The following is a 21,797-nucleotide window of genomic DNA, read 5'->3' as shown; positions in this document are numbered from 1 at the left end:
ACCAAGTAATATATACATTTGGGCCAGATAACTCACACTGGAAGCGGCCCGAGCATCCTAGCCATAATTAATACTGCCGATGGCGGCACATGACGTCGGCCAAGTCTGACTCTCAGCCGAGTGCCCCGACTCTCAGCCGGAATCGGCCCAGCTCCACTGTGCTAGCTGGGTAAGGTTAGGAGTTAGGTTAGACGGTTAAGGTTAGAGTTAGCTACAAGAGTTAAGGTTACTAACTTGAGTGTTAGTAAGGGTTAGCGAACATTCATGGTAGTTGCAAAGTAGCAATTAGTTGAAAAGTTGCTAATCAGCTAAAATGATATTCAAACACGCAACCTTCGGGTTGCTAGAAGTTCACATTATATGCCTATTCATCCACCATAACCAACCACCCTCCTTTTGTTTTTGCCTTAAATAATGTTCTGTCTTATGTGATCATACAAAACTTTTTTTATTTGACCTTTGTTTAACTAGTCAAGTCAGTTAAGAACAAATTCTTATTTTCAATGACAGCCTAGGAACAATGGGTTAACTGCCTATTCAGGGGCAGAATGAAAGATTTGTACCTTGTCAGCTCGGGAATTTGAACTTGCAACCTTCCGGTTACTAGTCCAACGCTCTAACCACTAGGCTACCCTGCCACCCCAGGGTAGCCTTAACATATCATACTAACTTGAGTGTCCCAGATTACATTTAATGTTACTTCTAGTCCACAGGAGGTTGGTGGCACCTTAATTGGGCAGGACGGGCACGTGGTAATGGCTGGTGTTTAATGCCATTCACATAACATAAAAAAAACATAATTGTACTCCAGCACTTTGGCTCATTCTATATAACTACTGCTGTACACACCTTTTCTATTCATATAGGGGAGAGTGGGGTATGTTGAGCCATTATTTACATTCAGCATCACTACTTCAAAGGAAATATAGTATTATTTCTAACAAAGATATCTACATATATTTCAGAATGTTGTGAATCCTTGGAAATAATCAGAATTTATGAAAACATAACAGCTTTGAAAAGATAGCTTGTCCAAAAAAAAGTGGTCTCTGGGCGATGGTGCAGGTACAATTGCAAGAAAAAGTATGTGAACCCTTTGGAATTACCTGGATTTCTGCATAAATTAGTCATAAAATGTAATCGGATCTTCATCTAAGTCACAATAATAGACAAACACAGTGTTCTTAAACCAATAACACACAAATTATTCTATTTTTCTTGTCTACATTGAATACATAATTTAAACATTCACAGTGTAGGTTGGAAAAAGTATGTGAACCCCTAAGCTAATTGGAGTCAGAAATCAGCTAACCTGGAGTCCAATCAATGAGACGAAATTGGAGATGTTGGTTAGAGCTGCCCTGCCCTATAAAAACACTCAATATTTGAGTTTGCAATTCACAAGAAGCCTTACCTGATGTGAACCATGCACCGAAAAAAAGAGATCTCAGAAGACATCATTTTAATTAAGAATTGTTGACTTGCATAAAGCTGGAAAGGGTTACAAAAGTATCTCTAAAAGCCTTGATGTTCATCAGTCCACGGTAAGACAAATTGTCTCTAAATGGAGAAAGTTCAGCACTGTTGCTACTCTCCCTAGGAGTGGCCGTCCTGCAAAGATGACTGCAAGAGCACAGTGCAGAATGCTCAATGAGGCTAAGAAGAATCCTAGAGTGTCAGCTAAAGACTTACAGAAATCTCTGGAACACGCTAACATCTCTGACGAGTCTACGATACGTAAAACACTAAACAAGAATGGTGTTCATGGGAGGACACCACAGAAGAAGCCACTGCTGTCCAAAAAAAACATTGCTGCACATCTGAAGTTCGCAAAAGAGCACTTGGATGTTCCACAGTGCTTCTGGCAAAATATTCTGTGAACAGATTAAACTAAAGTTGATTTGTTTGGAAGGAACACACAACACCATGTGTGGAGAAAAAAAAGCACAGCACACCAACATCAAAACCTCATCCCAACTGTAAAGTATGGTGGAGGGAGCATCATGGTTTGGGGCTCCTTTGCTGCCTCAGGGCCTGAACAGCTTGCTATCATCGACGAGAAAATGAATTCCCAATTTTACCAAGACATTTTGCAGGAGAATGTAAGGCTATCTGTCCACCAATTGAAGCTCAACAGAAGTTGGGTGATGCAACAGGACAACAACCCAAAACACAGAAGTAAATCACCAACAGAATGGCTTCAACAGAAGAAAATACACCTTTTGGAGTGGCCCAGTCAGAGTCCTGACCTCAACCCGATTTAAAATGCTGTGGCATGACCTCGAGAGAGCGGTTCACACCAGACATCCTAATAATATTGCTGAACTGAAACAGTTTTGTAAAGATGAATGGTCCAAAATTCCTCCTGACCGCTGTGCAACTCTGATCCACATCTACAGAACATTTTGGTTGAGGTTATTGCTACCAAAGGAGGGTTAACCAGTTATTAAATCCAAGGGTTCACATACTTTTCCTACCCTACACAGTGAATGTTACACGGGGTGTTCAATAAAGACATGAAAACGTATAATTGTTTGTGTCATTGGTTTAAGCAGACTGTGTTTGTCTATTATTGTGACTTAGTTGAAGATCAGATCAAATTTTATGACCTACTTATGCAGAAATCCACGTAATTCCAAAAGGTTCGCATACTTTTTCTTGCCACTGTAGGTCAAAGTTTAATTAATGGAATGGGGGGTGTGGTATATTGTATATCTTACATTTATGCCTACATTCAGATATACAGAGCCTTCAGACCTTTACCCCATTTTGTTGTGTTATAGCCTGAATTTAAAATGCATTAAATGTAGATATGTTTTGTCACTGGCCTAGGCACAATACCCAATAATGTCAGTGGAATTATGTTTTTCAAAATCTTTACAAATTCATAAAAAATGAAAAGTTGAAATGTCTTGAGTCAGAACGTATTCATGCCCTTTGTTATGGCAAGCCTACATAACTTCAAGAGTAAAAATGTGTTTAACAAGTCCAATAGTAAGTTGAATGGTCTCACTCTGTGTGCAATAATAGTGTTTAACATGATTTTTAATGACTACCTCATACATACAGTTAGTTAGCTGTAAGTTCCCTCAGTCGAGCAGTGAATTTCAAACACAGATTCAACCACAAAGACCAGGGAGGTTTTCCAGTGCTTCGCAAAGAAGGGCACCTATTGGTCAGTGGATGGGTAAAAAATAAAATAATAAGATATTGAATATCCCTTTGAGCATGGTGAAGTTATTAATTACATTTTGGATAGTGTATTAATACACCAAGTAACAACAACGATACAGGCTTCCTTCCTAACACAGTTGCCGGAAAGGAAGGAAACCACTCAGGGATTTCACCATGAGGCCAATGGTGACGTTAAAACAGTGACAAAGTATAATTGCTGTGATAGGAGGAACTGAGAATGGATGAAAAACATTGTAGTTACTCCACAATATTATCCTAATTGACAGAGTGAAAAGAAGGTAACCTGTACATGATACAAATATTCCAAAACATGCATCCTGTTGGCAATGCATCCTGTGGCAAAGCAATTCACTTTTTGTCCTGAATACAACGTGTTGTGTTTGGGACAAATCCAATACAACACATTACGGAGTACCACTCTCCATATTTTCAAGCAAAACGGTAGCTGCATCATGTTATGTGTATGTTTGTAATTGTTAAGGACTGGGGAGTTTTTTAGGATAAAAAAATTAATGGAATGGAGCTAAGCACAGGTAAAATCCTAGAGGAAAACCTGCCTCAGTTTGCTTTCCACCAGACACTGGGAGATGAATTCACATTTCAACAGGACAATAACCTAAAACACAAGGCTAAATCTACACTGGAGTTGCTTACCAAGAAGACAATGATTGTTTCTGAGTAACCGAGTTACAGTTTTGACTTAAATCTACTTGAAAATCTATGGCATGACCTGAAAATGGTTTGAATTTGAGTTTATTTTTATTTTTACAGGGACAGTGCACATTAATCAACATTTCAGTAAAAGTGCCGGTTTTAGCCAACCGGCTAATTTTCAACTGCAGTCCCTGGGCAGGTTATTAAAAACAATTACAATATAGACAATAGCAACATAGAACAAGCAAGACATAGCAACATAGGACAAGCAAGACGTAGCATACAGACAGAGCAACATAGGACAAGCAAGACGTAGCATACAGACAGAGCAGCATAAAACAAAAAGCAGCAAGACAAAATTCATAATGTTTAGTGTTTCCACACCTCACAAGCTACAGACAACAGACAACATGGAGAGTGGCAACACACAGCTAGGGACCATGTTCACAAATCTGATTGACCTTTAGCCATGTCTTCAAGCATTTTGTGAAAGTGTGATATGTGGTGCAGTTATGTGTGTCTGATGGCAGTGTATTCCAGACATGGGAAGCTCTCACAGAGAATGCAGATTTACTAAAGGTGCTTTTCCTTAGGGGAACTATACAGTCACCTCTCATGGCAGACCTTGTGGATCTGCTGCCATATGTCTGGGTTTTCTGTTTAACAAAAATATTGAGTGGAGGGGGAGCCAGGCCATTGAGGATCTTGAATACAAGACATGCGTCGGTGTATTGCACAAGATTTTCCCAACTCAAGAGCTCATGCTTTCTAAGGATGTGACAATGATGATGGCTATTGGGCTTCCTATCAAGCACTTTGAGAGCCTGTTTGTAGACAGACTGAATAGGTTTTAATGTTGTACAGCAAGCTTGGGCCCAACTAGTCAAGCAGTATGTTAAGTGGGGGAGTATCATAGATTTGAAGTACAGTTTTGCTACCTCTGTAGTCAAACAATTTCGTATAAATCGGAAATTAGTTAGGTTGAATTTGGTTATTTGAATTACCTTTTTCACATGCTTTTTAAAAGAGAGGTTGGAATCAAGTATGATGCCAAGGTACTTAAAATCGGATACCACCTGGAGCTTCTCTCCTGACACATAGACATCTGGCTCAGTAGCATCTGTTGCCCTCTTTGTGAAGAACATGCAAACAGTTTTTTTCACATTGAGATGCAAACACGAGTCACTGAGCCACTTTGTAACCTGGACCATTACAGTAGTGAGTTCTTGTGCAGCTTGTTGTTTGCTCTTTGCATGCACATATATCACTGTATCATCTGCATACATTTGAACTTCAGACCCAGTACAGACAGAAGGCAGATCATTAATGTACAGGCTGAACAGGAGGGGCCCCAGTATTGACCCTTGGGGCACGCCCACATCATAGCTACGAGTGGGCGACAGCTCATTGCTCACTCTGACACACTGAGTTCTGCCTTCAAGGTATGATTTCATCCATCTCAAGGCATCAGGGGAAAAGTTGAACTTGGACAATTTTGTGATGAGAATCTCATGGTTAACAGTATCAAAAGCCTTCCTTAGGTCCAGAAACACAGCCCCAACAGCACCCCCTTTGTCCATCTTGGACTTCACATTTTCCAGAAGAAAGCAGTTGGCCGTTTCTGTGGAGTGTTTCGCTCTGAAGCCAAACTGCATGGAGTGTAATGTGAAGGGGCTGTTGTTGAGGTGGGCAATCAGTTGTTCTGCTACACACTTTTCAACAACCTTTGACACCACAGGTAATATACTAATGGGCCTGTAGTTACTCACGTTAGCAGGGTCGCCTGATTTAAAGATGGCCGTTATTATGGCCGACTTCCATACCCTTGGAAACACACCGAGACCAATAGATGTGTTGGTGACCTTAGTAATGGGGCCAATGAGTGACTCTTTGTAGTTTTTAAGAAAGGTAGAGTCCATCCCAAACACATCTTTGGCTTTAGAGTTCTTTAGTGAGCTAATCACCTTGTTCACCTTTGACTCAGAAACCTCTGAGTTGTCTAGCAATGATCAACAACTAATTCAACAAAGCTTGAAGAATTTTGAAAATAATCATGGGAAAATGTTGCACATTTGTGGAAAGCTCTAAGAGCTCTACCCAGAAAGACTTGCAGTTGTAATCTCTTTCAAAGGTGCTTCTACAAATTATTGACTCAGGGGTGTGAATACATACCGTATGTAAATTAGATATTTTTGTATTTCATTTTCAATAAATGTGCTAAAATTTCTAAAAACTTGTTTTCACTTTGTCATTATGGGGTATGGTGTGTAGATGGGTGAGATTGTTTTTAATCGATTTTGAATTCAAAACACAAAAAATGGTGGAGTAAGTCAAGGGTTATGAATACTTTCTGAAGGCACTCTCTTTCTGAAGGCACTCTCTCTCTGTTCACTATCACTTACCCTTCTATTTTTTGACCAGTTGTCTGGGACAGGGATGTTGTATCAATGTGTCAATTTGTAGTTAAGTTCTCTGCATTTGAGGCTACTATGCCCATTAAACTGCTCTGAAGATTCTTGATACCTTTAGCAAGCGCAGCCTCCATGTCATCAGATAAAACTGTGTGTCTCTGCTACTCTATCATAGCCTCATCTTTCGCACAGATACTCTTTCCTTTTTGTCAATGTACCTCTTCTGTGTCATTCAGTCTATTTTTTTCCTACCTTGCTGCTGCTCGATTGGACTTCTTCCCTTCTCTCACTTCCTTGACTGCTCTCTCAAGAACCTCACGGGGGGGGGGGGGGGGGGGGGGTAGACCCCTGCTTGTTTGATGTTTGTATACAAGGGGCATGATGATGTCTGCTTTGTTACATTAAAAATGCACTTGAGTTCATAAGCATGACACATTGCGAAAATACCATGCATATTACTCAAAACGGACTAAATGTACTCATAATTTGTATGGGGTATGGTGGCCATTGGCTCAATTTACCCCATGGCTATTGGCTCAACCTACCCGTGTTCAAAAACACATGAATATATTAGCCCACACAGCTACAAGGATGCACTTTCATGCTGGGTTAAGGAACTCATATTCTAGCTTATAGAGACCCCAACTGATGTATAAAACAATCTTAAAAATATGTACTTTGGTTTAGATACAAGCATGAAACCTATACAGTGCCTTGCAAAAGTATTCTTCCCCTTTGCCGTTTTTCCTATTTTGTTGCATTACAACCTGTAATTTTAAATGGATTTTTATTTGGATTTCGTGTAATGGACATACACAAAAAAATCCAAATAGGTGAAGTGAAATGATAAAAATAACTTGTTTCCAAATATAGATATTTTTTTAAACGGAAAAGTGGTGTGTGCATATGTATTCACCCCCTTTTCTATGAACCCCTTAAATAAGATCTGGTGCAACCAATTACCTTCAGAAGTCACATCATTAGTTAAAAAGACCACCTGTGTGTAATCTAAGTGTCACATGATTTGTCACATGATCTCAGTATATATACACCGGTTCTGAAATGCCCCAGAGTCTGCCACACCACTAAGCAAGGGGCACCACCAAGCTAGCGGCACCATGAATACCAAGGAGCTCTCCAAACAGGTCAGGGACAAAGTTGTGGAGAAGTACAGATCAGGTTTGGGTTATAAAAAAATATCACGGATATATCATATCCCACGGAGCACCATTAAATCCACGATTAAAAAAGAAATATGAATATGGCACCACAACAAACCTGCCAAGAGAGGGCCGCTCACCAAAACTCATAGACCAGACAAGGACGGCATTAATCAGAAAGGCAAAAAAGAGACCAAACATAACACTGAAGGAGCTGCAAAGCTCCACAGCGGAGATTGGAGTATCTGTCTATGGGATCACTTTAAGCCGTACACTCCACAGAGCTGGGCTTTACGGAAGAGTGGCCAGAAAAAAGCCATTACTTAAAGAAAAAAATAAGCAAATATGTTTGGTGTTCGCCAAAAGGCACGTGGGAGACTCCCCAAACATATGGAAGAAGATACTCTGGTCAGATTAGACTAAAATTGAGCTTTTTGGTCATCAAGGAAAACGCTATGTCTGACACAAACCCAACACAGTGAAGCATGGTGGTGGCAGCATCATGCTGTGAGGATGTTTTTCATCGGCAGGGACTGAGAAACTCGTCAGAATTGAAGGAATGATGGATGGAGCTAAATACATGGAAATTCTTGAGGGAAACCTGTTTCAGACTTCCAGAGGTTTGAGACTGGGACAGAGGGTCACCTTCCAGCAGGACAATGAAGGATACTGCTAAAGCAACACTTGAGTGGTTTAAGGGGAAACATGTAAATGTCTTGGAATGGCCTAGTCAAAGCCCAGACCTCAATCCAATTGAGAATCTGTGGTATGACTTAAAGATTGCGGTACACCAGCGGAACCCATCCAACTTGAAGGAGCTGGAGCAGTTTTGCCTTGAAGAATGGGCTAAAATCCCATTGGCTAGATGTGCCAAGCTTATAGAGACAAACCCAAAGAGTCTTTCAGCTGTAATTGCTGCAGAAGGTGGCTCTACAAAGTATTGACTTTGGGGAAGTGAATAGTTATGCACGCTCAAGTTTTCAGTTTTTTTGTCTTATTTCTTGTTTGTTTCACAAAAAAACATATTTTGCATCTTCAAAGTGGTTGGCATGTTGTGTAAATCAAATGATACAAACACCCCAAAAATCTATTTTAATTCCAGGTTGCAAGGTAACAAAATAGGAAAAATGCCAAGGGGGGTGAATACTTTTGCAAGCCACTGTAACACAATACATTTATTCGACTGTGAAAATCAGTTTTTTGGACCTAACTTGCTTAACACTTTTCCCATGTGGTTTCTTCCTTCAGACACCATGTATATAGCCTCGCTATAGTCATCTTACTGCTTCTGTTTAATAAAAAATAAAAAAAAGTGTATTTATTTTTATTTTTTACATATCTACTTTTACTTAACACTTTTTTCTTAAAACATTGTTGGTTAAGGGCTTGTAAGTAAGAATTTCACTAAGTATTCAGCGCATGTGACAAATCAAATTTGATTTGAAGATGACATCTTCCTTAAGATTCATTTTGTGTATGGTTTCCTAGAAAAAGGTGGTGGCTCAAGTAACCCTTCGGCTCAAATTACTTCACTCCCCTACTGTCCATTCTGTCTATACACACCATTCAAATACATTCTGTAAACATTTACATTCTGGTCCTGACATTGCACGTTCTGATATTGCTCAACCTGTGTGTATTGTTAATGTATTGCTAGATATTGCTTCGTTGTCGGAGTGAGAAACAAGCATTTCGTGCACCTGCGATTGCATCTGCAAAAACGGTGTACGTGAACATTCTGGTTGGTTGAAACATCTTTAATGTCATGAACAGGGCTTCTGCCATCTTGAACAGAGTAAGATGCAACAGCTTCTGCCAATTAAAACGTTTTCCAGTGCAAAGTTAACAAAACGCCAATTAAAAGTGCTTGGAGAGTCAACAATTGGTCTGCTCAGTATGCCTAGAGTGAGACAAATGTAAAATGTTTAGCTTTTTTGTTTCCTTTAAAGCAATAATACAACATACACTTAACTTTTCTCAAATGTTCTACTTATAAGAGTTTTAAGTTGTATTACCATAGGCTGCTATAAAGCACCAGGTAGTTTACAAACAAACACTAAAAGCAAGACAACAGACTGCGTGAAGAGTGAGTTATAACCGCGCCCCTCTATGGTTAAAATATCTCACACACAGGGAACATGGTCATTCACTTATTTAACAGTACACGTTTAAAACGAGCAATGTGCTATTACAACGTAAATACATATGAATATAGCCACTTTGAAATGGGAGTAAGAACAAACACTGTCTTAAGGACTAAGCTTTTTTTTTCTTTCCTTCTGATACTTTTGCGATGCATTGTGATTATTAACCAGTTCTTGACTATGGAGTTGAAGCAGCCAATAGGGGGGTGGGGTTGTGTGACCACTGTCCTGCCATGGGTGACTCTGGAGTCGGCAGCACAGCACAACATTCATTTGGTCTTCTGGGCCTTCTGGGCAGACTTGGTGACCTTGCCAGTGGAGGGAGCTTTCTTCTCCACACCCTTGATCACCCCGACTGCCACTGTCTGGCGCATGTCACGCACTGCAAAACGACCTGCAGAGAGAGAGAGAGAGAGAGAGAGAGAGAGAGAGAGGATGTCAGATCAATGGTAACTTCAAGGGAGAGTTGAATGATTGTCAAAGAATTCCAACCAGGCCCAAGAGAACTACTACCCAACAATACTCACCAAGTGGAGGGTACTCAGAGAAGCTCTCCACACACATGGGCTTCCCCGGGACCATATCCACAATGGCGGCATCCCCAGACTTCAGGGCCTTGGGGTTGTCCTCCAGTTTCTTGCCTGAGCGACGGTCTATCTTCTCCTTGAGCTCAGCAAACTTGCAAGCGATGTGGGCTGTGTGGCAGTCCAGCACCGGGGCATACCCAGCACTGATCTGACCTGGGTGGTTCAGGATGATCACCTAAAGGGGGGAACATCAGACACAGTTAACATGGTTGTTCTGTCAACACCTGTATCAGCACTGATGTGGTAACCATGACATTCAATGTTGGCCCCTTTTCTGACAAAAAAAAGTTCCCCACAGCTCATCACACTGTGCCACAAATATATATTTGTGAGAAAAGAGAGAAGAGCAGTATAAAACAGTGGAAAGAAAAATATGGGATATTAATAGTAACTACTAAGCTGTATCATCACCACAAATACTTTTATCCATGTGATCATTACTGTGTATCATAGCTAAACATAATAATTATTTGTAGTTGTATGACTTTTGGTTCTATGGTTTTTACACCTCTACAGTAGTCTGTGTGTGTGTGTGTGTGTGTGTGTGTGTGTGTGTGTGTGTGTGTGTGTGTGTGTGTGTGTGTGTGTGTGTGTGTGTGTGTGTGTGTGTGTGTGTGTGTGTGTGACCCTGCCCACCTGAGCAGTGAAGACGGCTGCCTCCATTGGGGGGTCGTTCTTGCTGTCTCCGGCCACGTTGCCACGGCGAATATCTTTGACGGACACGTTCTTGACGTTGAAGCCCACGTTGTCTCCGGGCATTGCTTCGGTCAGAGCCTCGTGGTGCATCTCCACAGACTTCACTTCGGTTGTCACGTTAACAGGGGCAAAGGTCACCACCATGCCTGGCTTGATCATACCCGTCTCCACACGCCCCACGGGCACTGTGCCAATTCCTGAGTGAGAGAGGATAAGAAAGTGAGCGTGATAAATGTATCATCATTATGGATGTACAGCCTCTAGGGTGGGTGTGATGCTCACCTCCAATCTTGTAGACATCCTGAAGGGGCAGGCGGAGGGGCTTGTCGGTGGGGCGGGACGGGGGCTGGATGGCATCCAGAGCTTCCAGCAGGGTGGTCCCGGACGAACTGCCATCCTTCCGGGTGATCTTCCATCCCTTAAACCAGGTCATCTGAGCATGCAGGAGACAGGAGTTAGCAGTATGTTCAAAGCAAAGTTAGGAAGTGTGCTGTGCTGTGCTACACATTGACGTACTTCAAATTAAAGTGGAGAGCAGATTATATTACATATAGTCATAGATGGCTCACTGTGGCTGCAACGCTATCCTAGAATAATGACCAGAAATAACAAGAAATGCGCTTTAGTTTTGTGCTTACGTACATTAGGACTGGCCTCTAGCATGTTGTCTCCATTCCAGCCAGAGATAGGAACAAAGGCTACCATATCCGGGCTGTAGCCAATCTTCTTGATGTAGGTGCTGACTTCCTTCACAATCTCCTCATAGCGCTTCTGGCTGTAGTTGGGCTCAGTGGAGTCCATCTTATTGATTCCCACGATCAGCTGCTTGACCCCCAGGGTGTAGGCTAGGAGGGCGTGCTCGCGGGTCTGCCCGTTCTTTGAGATGCCCGCCTCGAATTCCCCCACGCCAGCCGCCACGATCAGCACTGCACAGTCCGCCTGTAAACACCAGAACATGGGAATAATGCATATAATAAGTTTTCAAAAAAGTCATATGCTACAAAGGCACTTTACGACTACTGAATTTGTCTGGGGTTATAGTACAGCTATAAGCTAACCTTGAAAACCAAAGCTGCAAGTTTAATAATAGACTTCCAGGCCCTGCAAGTGAAGACCTGGCAGGTGTCTGTGTGTAAGGAAAGACTGTCATTGTGGTTCAGACCTGGGAGGTTCCAGTAATCATGTTCTTGATGAAGTCCCTGTGTCCGGGAGCATCGATAATGGTGACGTAGTACCTGCTGGTCTCAAACTTCCACAGTGAGATGTCAATGGTAATGCCACGCTCCCTCTCTGCCTTCAGCTTGTCCAGCACCCAGGCGTACTTAAAGGAGCCCTTCCCCATCTGAGAACCACACATCACTGGTTGTAAACATGTTACTGAGGAGTAACATGGTGGTGAATTTTACTCCCAAGATGAAGGATTGTCGCATTTTTGACACATAGTGTTTTCTTGTCTAAGTAGCCTATAAAGATGATTGGATAATACAATATAACAGCAGTCTACAAACCCTTTTCATAACACGTCGGCTAACAGAAGAACGGACTATCAAGAGTTGATTGCAGAGTACAGTACGAACTCCTACTCACCTCAGCAGCCTCCTTCTCAAACTTCTCGATGGTCCTCTTGTCAATGCCACCACACTTGTAGATCAGGTGGCCAGTGGTGGTGGACTTTCCAGAGTCCACGTGGCCGATCACCACAATGTTGATGTGGAGCTTCTCCTTGCCCATGGCTGACTGGTTAAAGTGACAGTGAGAGAGTCTGCAAACGGAAAACACAGCACGGTCAACAGATCTTAAGGGATTTCCTTGGCAAAAACACAGCAGGGAATACATTGAATTATAGCACAAGGACAGTACAACTGACTTGCCATTGCGTAACAGCCCCAGCAGCTACTGCCTCAGTATAACTTCTAAGGGCAAGCACAGTTTACACACAGTTTACACACAGAAACAATTTCACATATTTGTCACCACGAGACAAATAAGCCATCACTTAATGTCAGCAAATTGGGCATCACATCAGTGGGCACAGAATTGTGTCAAGCTCAAGACACACTGACAGTTTCTTCCCTGTCCTCACATCCCTCTACACACCTCTCTTCTTCCACTTAGCAGGCCAGCTAGTTATCCCTCCTTTCTTCTGCCACCACAGCTCAGCTCAGTAATGAGACATTGAGACGATCAGATCTTATGTCACTGAATATCCTCCGTATTCCGTATCAATTTAGCTAACTATAGCCTCACAGATAGTCCTCCATTTTGTCATGATCCTTGCCATTGGAAGTGCAGCAGCCATTTCTGAAGCCAAACTACTGCAGTGGATGCATGCACAGGTTAAATGAAGGGGAATAACATGTCAACAATTTCTGGCTTTTCTGGGACAGTAGTGTGGATTCATTTTCATTGACTTACAACATGACAATGACAGATAAACACAAGATCATCACAAATTCACCTAATTTTGCAATTGCCACATTAATCAACACCCTATGTTGTTATTTATTTATGACATAACATTTCATTAGCTGAGTAATGTATGGAAATTGTTACAGTAGCCAGTTCTGCAAGATTATCTATGTGCACTGGGAGCTGATACCAGATATAATCAGAACTGAGTTATTTTTACTATAAAATTCTGGTAGCTTTGCAATAGTTTATTTTTCTTTGCAATAGTTTTTTTTTCTCCACTGTTCATTTTCCTTTGCTGTCCATGTATTTAAAAATAGGTGACTAGAAAACGGGGGCGGGTGCTACAATTAGCAGCGCGACCAGATAATTCTAAGGGAGTCTAGGAGATTTAGCAGGCTTTTCGAGCTCTCCTTCTGCCTCTGCCGCCATGTTCTCTCATCCCTCTGTTTACTGGAATAGACTATCTATGCGCATTAGCGGCCGACTGTCGGCTTCCAGCGTCAATGCAATATTCACACGCACACAAACATTACTGACAACAATATTATAAGGACACATTGAAAATAGAGAAAGATAATTCAATCATTTGCCATTTACAGCATTGCATTTGAGAACAATTTATCAAAGGGTGAAATATTATCGGAAACTGTTGCCTACCTGCTCAAACGACAGTCAAGTTCGGTGCTGAATGAAAGACCGTGTGTGACGAGATGCTGATCCGCTTATATCCCAGACAGTAGGGGGTTATGCAATTGCGCTCAATTCTCATACCCCCTCCTAGACCGTCCTAGACAGAGCATCAGAGCAAGGGAACGAGTAGATAAGGCACACTCAACTCCGTTTTCTTACATTGAGGCACAGTTGAGTTACGATAACAGGTCCCGCGTTTTGCTAGCGACAACATTGAGTAGCCATCAGTCCATACTTGTAAAAATTGTAATTATGAAAACGCCTACCCTTCCTATACAACCGCAGTCCTTCCGCGTGGTGCTGAAATTCAGACTTTTAATAAAAACTTTTATCGAATACAACTCCTGACTTTTTCCTAATTTGCATTGATCAACTTAATTTGAATTCGTCAATGAAAGTGTTAGCGGTTAGGGATATAATCCGTACAAGTATTTTCGGAGAGAAATAATAATTGTGTATAAACTAAATAAGGTCCTATAAATAAGACCGACCCTATAACATAAGCATGGACTCCTAAACATGATGTCCTGCTATGGAAGTAAATTAAAGACAATGTATTGTGTAGGCATTGTAAAGTATGACTTGCACATGTAAAATATGAGTTGCACCTGTATAATCCGTTTTGTAGTTGCATAAAATATTTGCAAACATGTAAATTATTTTGAGAATAAATGCAGCAATACTCGCAAACACGTAAAGTGATGTGAAAAAATATAACACTTGCAAACATGTAACTTGATATGTGAATAAATTCAATACGATTTGCAAGCATGTAACTCAATTTGAGAATGAATGCAATTTATTTACAACAATTGCAACTGGTGAATCTTCTGTTTTGTAAGAGCTGCTCTGCAAGCAAGTGTAGCACATGGGGATGTGTGAAACGTACTCATCAGCGGGCAGTGTCCCCACTTGCGCCAGCGAATAGCTAGCTTTTCGCGTGATGCCGAATGGTAAAACCATAGTGTGTACTGTATATAAGACGCTTCAAGAGGGCGGTCACATGTGCTAGCGAGGCAGAGGTCCCGAGGTCTCGCCAGGTATGGGCCAAAGCGGAAGTGGAACCACTAATCAGTGGTGTAAAGAATTTTAGTAAAAATACTTTGAAGTACTACTTAAGTCGTTTTTGGGGGTATCTCTACATTACTATTTATATTGATAACAACTTTTACTTTTACTCCACTACATTCCTAAAGAAAATATTGTACTCGTTACTCCATAAATGAAAAATAAATAAATGAAAAACCCTAATGTTAGAAAAAGGATATAATAATGAGATTTTTCCACCAATCCAAAGAAAAGATAGGTGGGAGCTAGACAGCACGCTGTGCCGCTTTGTGGACAAACGACTCTCACTGTTAGGTTGGAGAGACATGTATCTTGTCAGTATATCCATCATCTTTGGTGGTCCTCGCTAAGTAAGCAGCATGACGTGCTTAACAGCGGTGCCTGGTAACTAGGATCTGCAGTTGCGCTCAGCGGCTGTTAATAACAAATGTCAAGTCTGTCACTCAACCATGAACTGAATTTACTTGCGGTGCTTGTATAACGATTCCTAAAGAAACAAACAAGTAATTCATTGATTGTTAATGTGTAATTAACAAGGAGTGGAGCTAGGAGTGTGATTTTGATTGTTGAGTATTTTCTCAACAGCCTTTGTGAAAGAGCGCGACCCTGCCCTACGTATTTCACAGGTTTGGTTTGTGACTCACTGACACCGCCGCTGGTTAGAGGAGAATAAGGCAGTCCAACAGTTAAAACACATACATAACTTTTATTCACACACAGGACAAGATGAACACGGGGTATATGGTTCTGTAAAGGTACAGAAACAGAGAGATAATTAATATACAAATGGAAAGCAATGAATAGAGCAGGATGAATGTCTGCATATGAAATGGCTAAAACAGTGAATAAAAAAATGGAAGAGAACCGCAATAGCACAATAGGTAATAGGTCTCTAATAACCAGGTATTAAATATTAGTACAATAATAACAGCAGAGTTAATGTAAACATCTTACCTAATATTATACAATAAGGCTATACAAATGGGAAACATAAATAGCAAGCATTACACTAAACGGTAATAATTGCCAATCGTAATAACAACTTCAGCATATAACATTGTAATAGCTACATAGCCATACAAAGCCAAGCTAAACAACCATAATTTACTCAAGCATCCCATGCACATACTTGTATGTCCACCCACAATCACAGACTGGAATATCAAGTTCAGGTACAGTGTGGTAATCTTTACTCCCTTTTGAGAGTGTGGTTCAGGCTGGCTAGCCAATCAGGACCTGGAGAGACTGCATGGTTAGAGGTACACAGGGGTGAGACACATGGCTATTGTCTGATTGGCTGAAGCCATGAGCTGGAGGAGACGTGATCTCTCACGTGACGGGGAGAAAGGGTGAGGAAGGAGGATGGGTGAGAGTCATTCAGCATGGCTCCAGCCAGACATAAACAACAACACACACGCTGGAAATTAGTCCCACGGCGCCCTCTGCAGGGACATTCTGTAACACTTGCTCAAAAAACTGAAAAACGAATCATTTGGGGTGCTGCAGTTCGAACTATATTGTGGTTATCGCCCTCGTGGCAGTCAAGCAAAACCTTACAAACAATATTGCAGTCACAGTGCAGTAAAACTGAATTACACTGCAGTATAACTGCAGTTATAGTGCAGTATGCTAGAAATACTGCGTCCAAAATAACACCGTTTTTTTTACTGCAGTAATTTTGCAGTGTAACTGCAGTTACTGCTTCCAAAATACCACAGACGACTGCAGTTACTGCACTTTTACTGCAGTTTCAAAACTGCAATCTTTTTTTGTAATGGTAATACATTCCGCAAGTTATCGTTCAAAATCTTGTCCGGTTGCTGCCACAACTAGACCTTGTTTCAAATGTAGCAAGAAATAATCACATTTTTATGTCTAGCCAACAACAAATGTACATCGTTTAAAACACAATTTTACATGACTCAGTCACAAATAACATCCCTAATAAGCCCCTTATGTAGCGCTGCACGACTTCAGGATTTTTGGAGTTGACTCCAACCAGGAGTTGACTCTTGCTCGACCCAAAACACTTGGAAACATGCCTACCTATGCCTGGCTGTGGCCCTGCCATCTCTCGCTCTCTCCCTCGCTTAGCTCTCTCTCTTTGCTGTGAAAGATGTGAGAGTTTGTGTTCTCAAAGTATACTATGTAAATTAGTTTCCTCCTTTCAAAAATAGAGAATCGTAGAAGTCTTGACACCCAGAAATAGGAGTCGACGGGCAAGGACTGTGAACAAGAGGCTTGTAGCATCAATACTCTTTGTTGGCCGGTAGGCGGTCCTGTGTGCTCTGGGCATTACTGATGCAAATTAATTAAATAAGTCGAAAGATTTGTTATTTTCAGTGGGCTAAAGTACTTAAGTAAAAATACTACAAAGTACTACTTAAGTAAAAAGTTCAGATACAAATAGTTAAGTAGTTTTTTGGGGTATTTGAAAACTTTTACTTTTACTTCACTACATTCCCAAAGAAAATATTGTACTTTTTACTCCGTACATTGTCCCTGATACCCAAAAGTACTAGTTACATTTTTATTGCTTAGCAGGACAGGAAAATGGTCCAATTCATGCACTGGTCATCCCTACTGCCTCTGGCCTGGAGGACTCACTAAACACAAATGCTTTGTTTGTAAATTATGTCTGCATATTGTAGTGTGCCCCTGGGTTCCATAAATTAAATAAATATTTAAAAAATTGTTCCGTCTGGTTTGCCTAATATAAGCCATTTGAAATTATTTATACTTAATACTTAATTATCAAAAGTTATTTTTGCAATTACATTTACTTTTGATACTTAAGTATATTTAAAAGCAAATACTTCAAGTAGTACTTTACTGGGTGACTTTCACTTTCACTCAAGTGTGACAATGAGGTACTTTTTCCACCACCGGTTAATTTCACTGAACAAGTCGAAAAGATCTGTGTCAGTAAAAAGAGCTGAACTTCCCAACCCTATGTGCTTCTTCCAGTTGTGTAGAGACTCATTCAAGGGTTTTTCTAGATTTTTTTACTATTTTCTACATTGTAGAATAACTGTGAAGTGATCAAAACTATGAAATAACACATATGGAATCATCTAGTAACCAAAAAGTGTTAAACAAATCAACAAAATATTTTATATTTGAGATTCTTCAAAGTAGTCACCCTTTGCCTTGATGACAGCTTTGCACACTCTTGGCATTCTCTCAACCAGCTTAATGAGGAATGCTTTTCCAAAAGTCTTGAAGGAGTTCCCACATATGCTGAGCACTTGTTAGCTGCTTTTAATTCACTCTGTGGTCCAACTCATCCCAAACCCTCTCAATTGGGTTGAGGTCAGGTGATTGTGTAGGCCAGGTCATCTGATGCAACACTCCATCACTCTCCTTCTTGGTCAAATAGCCCTTACACAGCCTGGAGGTATGTTGGGTCATTGTCCTGTTGAAATACAATTGACAGTCCCACTAAGGGCAAACCAGATGTGATGGTGTATTGCTGCAGAATGCTGTGGTAGCCATGCTGGTTAAGTGTGCCTTAAATTCTTAATAAATCACTGACAGTGTCACCAGCAAAGCACTCCCACACCATCACACCTCCATGTTTCACAGTGGAAAGAAATTCCACAAATTAACTTTTCACAAGGCACACTGTTAATTGTTATTTGAAATGCATTCCAGGTGACTACCTCATGAAGCAGGTTGAGAGAATACCAAGAGTTGGAAAAGCTGTCATCAAGGCAAAGGGTGGCTACTTTGAAGAATCTCAAATATAAAATATATTTAGATTTGTCTACTTGGCACCACACGTCCCGCTAGGGCACCTCCCCCCACTGCTCAACTGACACAGTAGCACACAGAACGCAAAAAATATTCTTAGAAATATTTAACCTCCACACATTAACAAGTCCAATAGCTCAAATGAAAGATAAACACCTTGTTCATCTAGCCACCAAGTCAGATTTCTAAAATGTTTTACGGCGAAAACATAGCACATATTTATGTCAAACCACCACCAAAGATAGGCTAATTTACATAGCCATTTTGTAGAACAATAGATGCGATCACAAAAGCAGGATTAAAAGTAAAATAATTCACTAACCTTTTGAAAATCTTCATCAGATGACAGGAATAGGACATGTTATACAGTACATTTATGTTTTTTTCAATAATATGCTAATTATATCCATAAATCACGGTTTACATAGAAGGTCATGGCTAAAAAATGCTACAACAATGCCTGGAGAAATTATGGTAACTCTGCCAGATAACAGAAATACACATCATAAACGTTGACTAAATATACATGTTCTACATATACTTAGAAAGATACACTTCTTCTTAATAAAACAGCTGTGTTACATTTATTTTTAACTTTACAGATTTCGTTCACTAGGCTATAATGTGAGTCGGCGCTCAGGAATTAGCATTTTGGCTCCTCCACAGAAACCCAAATTTAACACATAAATGTTCCCTTACCTTTGCTGTTCTTCCATCAGAAGACCTGGAAGGGTTTATACTTACCAAAAACAGCTTTAGTTTTGAAGTCTGTGTCTTTCGGTTATCAAACACGACATATTTAGGTTGAAATGCAGCCAAAAAGTAAAGTTAGTTCGCACCAAAACGTCGAAATTACATATTATATGTCGACTAAACTTGTCAAACTTGGTTCAGAACACAGCGTTAGCATGCTATATAGCTTCACCGCAATTCTCAGGACAAAGAGAAACACACGCATCGTTTAATCAATCTTGAAAGAAAGACACCACAGGCGCAGAATGCGCGTGAGATCTCGCGCGACCGAAAGGATTCGGCCCGTCATTAATCTCGTGAGCACGCGATTCACACAATGAGAAGCCCCATTGAAAGCGGACACCGCGCTGAAGGCATAGGAACTGTTCCCAGGACCGTAGGTGCTTGGGAAGGGTGGGGGCGATGACGTCAAAGTTGGGCCAACTTTTTGGATGACAAGAGAGAGTTTGGGAGAATGAGTGCCCTGAGAGTTCTGCTTTACTTACAGACATAATTTAAACGGTTTTAGAAGCTTTAGAGTGTTTTCTATTCAATAATATTTATTATATGCCTATATTAGCAATTTTTTACAGATTTTTTTTCTGTTTACTATGGGCACGCATTTCACCAACGGGGGCAGTATTCTGCCCTAGCCTTAACAGGATTTATTAACACTTTTTTGGTTACTACATGATTCCATGTGTTATTTCATAGTTTATGTCTTCACTATTATTATACAATGTAGAAAATAGTACAAATAAAGAAAAACCTTGAATAAGTAGGTGTGTCCAAGCTTTGACTGGTACTGTACATGGATTACGATAATGGCATACTGTGCTCTCTCTGTATGTAAACCTTACAAAAATATAAACACAACATTTGAATATAAAAATTTATTTTATCAAACAAAACTATACTACATTTTATTTCTGGGACCATCAGGATGACAAATCAGAGCAAGATTACTGAATGTAAGTACATTATTTACCTTCAGAGGTGAATGTATCAAACCAGTTACCGTGATTAAAAGATTGTTGTTGTACACACTCCTCAAACAATAGCATAGTATTGTTTTCACTGTAATTGCTACTGTAAATTGGACACTTCAATATAAGACATGTCTATGTTGTGAAAATTTGGCTGTTAGTTACTTACGTCATTCTAATCACATTAGTGCACGTTAGCAACAACCGTCCCGGTATAGGGACACCGATTCCTTAGAGGTTTAAATCTGTAGTCTGAAGCATATGCATACATGCCATCAATGTCACGACTTCCACCGAAGTCGGCTCCTCTCCTTGTTCGGGCGGCGTTCGATATCATCGGCCTTCTCGCCATCGCCGCTCCATGTTTTGTGTTACGTGTTTTATTTCCATGTTTCTTTCATGATGTATGTTTATTTGGTAACTATAGCTTTTGTGAATGTTTTCGTGCTTTGCACTTTTGCCATTTTTGCTGGAGGTTTTGACACAGTTGCTGTTTGCTCCTTCCATAAATAAAGTGTCTGCCTGTGAGGAGGAGCGCCCAGGAGTTCGCCCAGGAGACACATGTCTCTGAACCCCTGTGTCAAGGGTACATTTGGCCCTCCACTTCACCCGCCTCCTCAAGTTTCTTTTTTTGTAAAGAAGGAAGAGGGAGGTCTGCGCCCGTGCATTGACTATCGATGTCTCAATCAAATCCGGATGAGGTACAGTTACCCGCTACCTCTCATCGCCACGGCGATTGAGTCAATGCACGGGGCGCGCTTCTTCACTAAACTGGATCTCAGGAGGGCTAACAACCTGGTCGACTATCCAATGGTCGACTATCCAGAGCGTGTACCGGGAAAGGTCTAACCACAGGAACAATGGGAATTCCTAAACTAAGGGCGAACGCTCTGTCGATAAAATTCCCAGCCGCGCCTGAATCGACGAGCGCCTTATGCTGGGAATGAGGGGAAAACTCAGGAAAACAAACATGAACAAACAGGTGTAGTGGTAGTAAAATAGCCAAAAATGTGGCAAAGCAATTCACTTTTTGTCCTGAATACAAAGCATTAAGTTAGGTTAAATCCAATACTGACACATTACTGAGTACCACTCTCCATATTTTCAAGCATAGTGTTGGCTGCATCATGTTATGGGTATGTTTGTAATTGTTAAGGACTGGGGAGTTTTTCAGGATAAAAAAATAAACGGAATAGAGATATAGCACAGGCTAACTCTCTATTCCATTTAGTCTTCTTTCCACCAGACACTGATGAATTCACCTTTCAGCAGAACAGTAACCTAAACAAACAAGGCATATTTAAAACAG

At 40.8% G+C, this 21,797-nt stretch overlaps 1 protein-coding gene across 2 annotated transcripts; it reads right to left on the bottom strand.

Moving 5' to 3' along the window:
* Positions 1–9,161: 9,161 nt before the first annotated feature.
* LOC109899713 (elongation factor 1-alpha, somatic form) lies at positions 9,162–17,267 on the bottom strand. 2 transcript variants are annotated; one of them, XM_020495177.2, is made up of 8 exons: positions 17,064–17,267; positions 12,435–12,609; positions 12,010–12,189; positions 11,490–11,786; positions 11,130–11,280; positions 10,788–11,044; positions 10,092–10,326; positions 9,162–9,958 (listed from the first exon to the last, which is right to left on the bottom strand). In XM_020495177.2, the coding sequence occupies exons 2-8, from the start codon at positions 12,576–12,578 to the stop codon at positions 9,834–9,836; spliced, it is 1,389 nt and encodes a 462-aa protein (XP_020350766.1). In that variant the 5' UTR covers positions 12,579–12,609; positions 17,064–17,267; the 3' UTR covers positions 9,162–9,833. The 2 variants fall into 2 exon arrangements, with proteins under 2 accessions (XP_020350766.1, XP_031691573.1); XM_031835713.1 differs by lacking the exon at positions 17,064–17,267 and adding an exon at positions 13,917–14,181.
* Between the last annotated feature and the right edge of the window lie 4,530 nt (positions 17,268–21,797).

This window comes from Oncorhynchus kisutch, linkage group LG11, assembly GCF_002021735.2.
Source record: "Oncorhynchus kisutch isolate 150728-3 linkage group LG11, Okis_V2, whole genome shotgun sequence".
Taxonomy (NCBI): Eukaryota; Metazoa; Chordata; class Actinopteri; order Salmoniformes; family Salmonidae; genus Oncorhynchus; species Oncorhynchus kisutch.
Note: the sequence above shows the minus strand (reverse complement) of the source record. Positions and strands in the feature narration are given on the sequence as shown.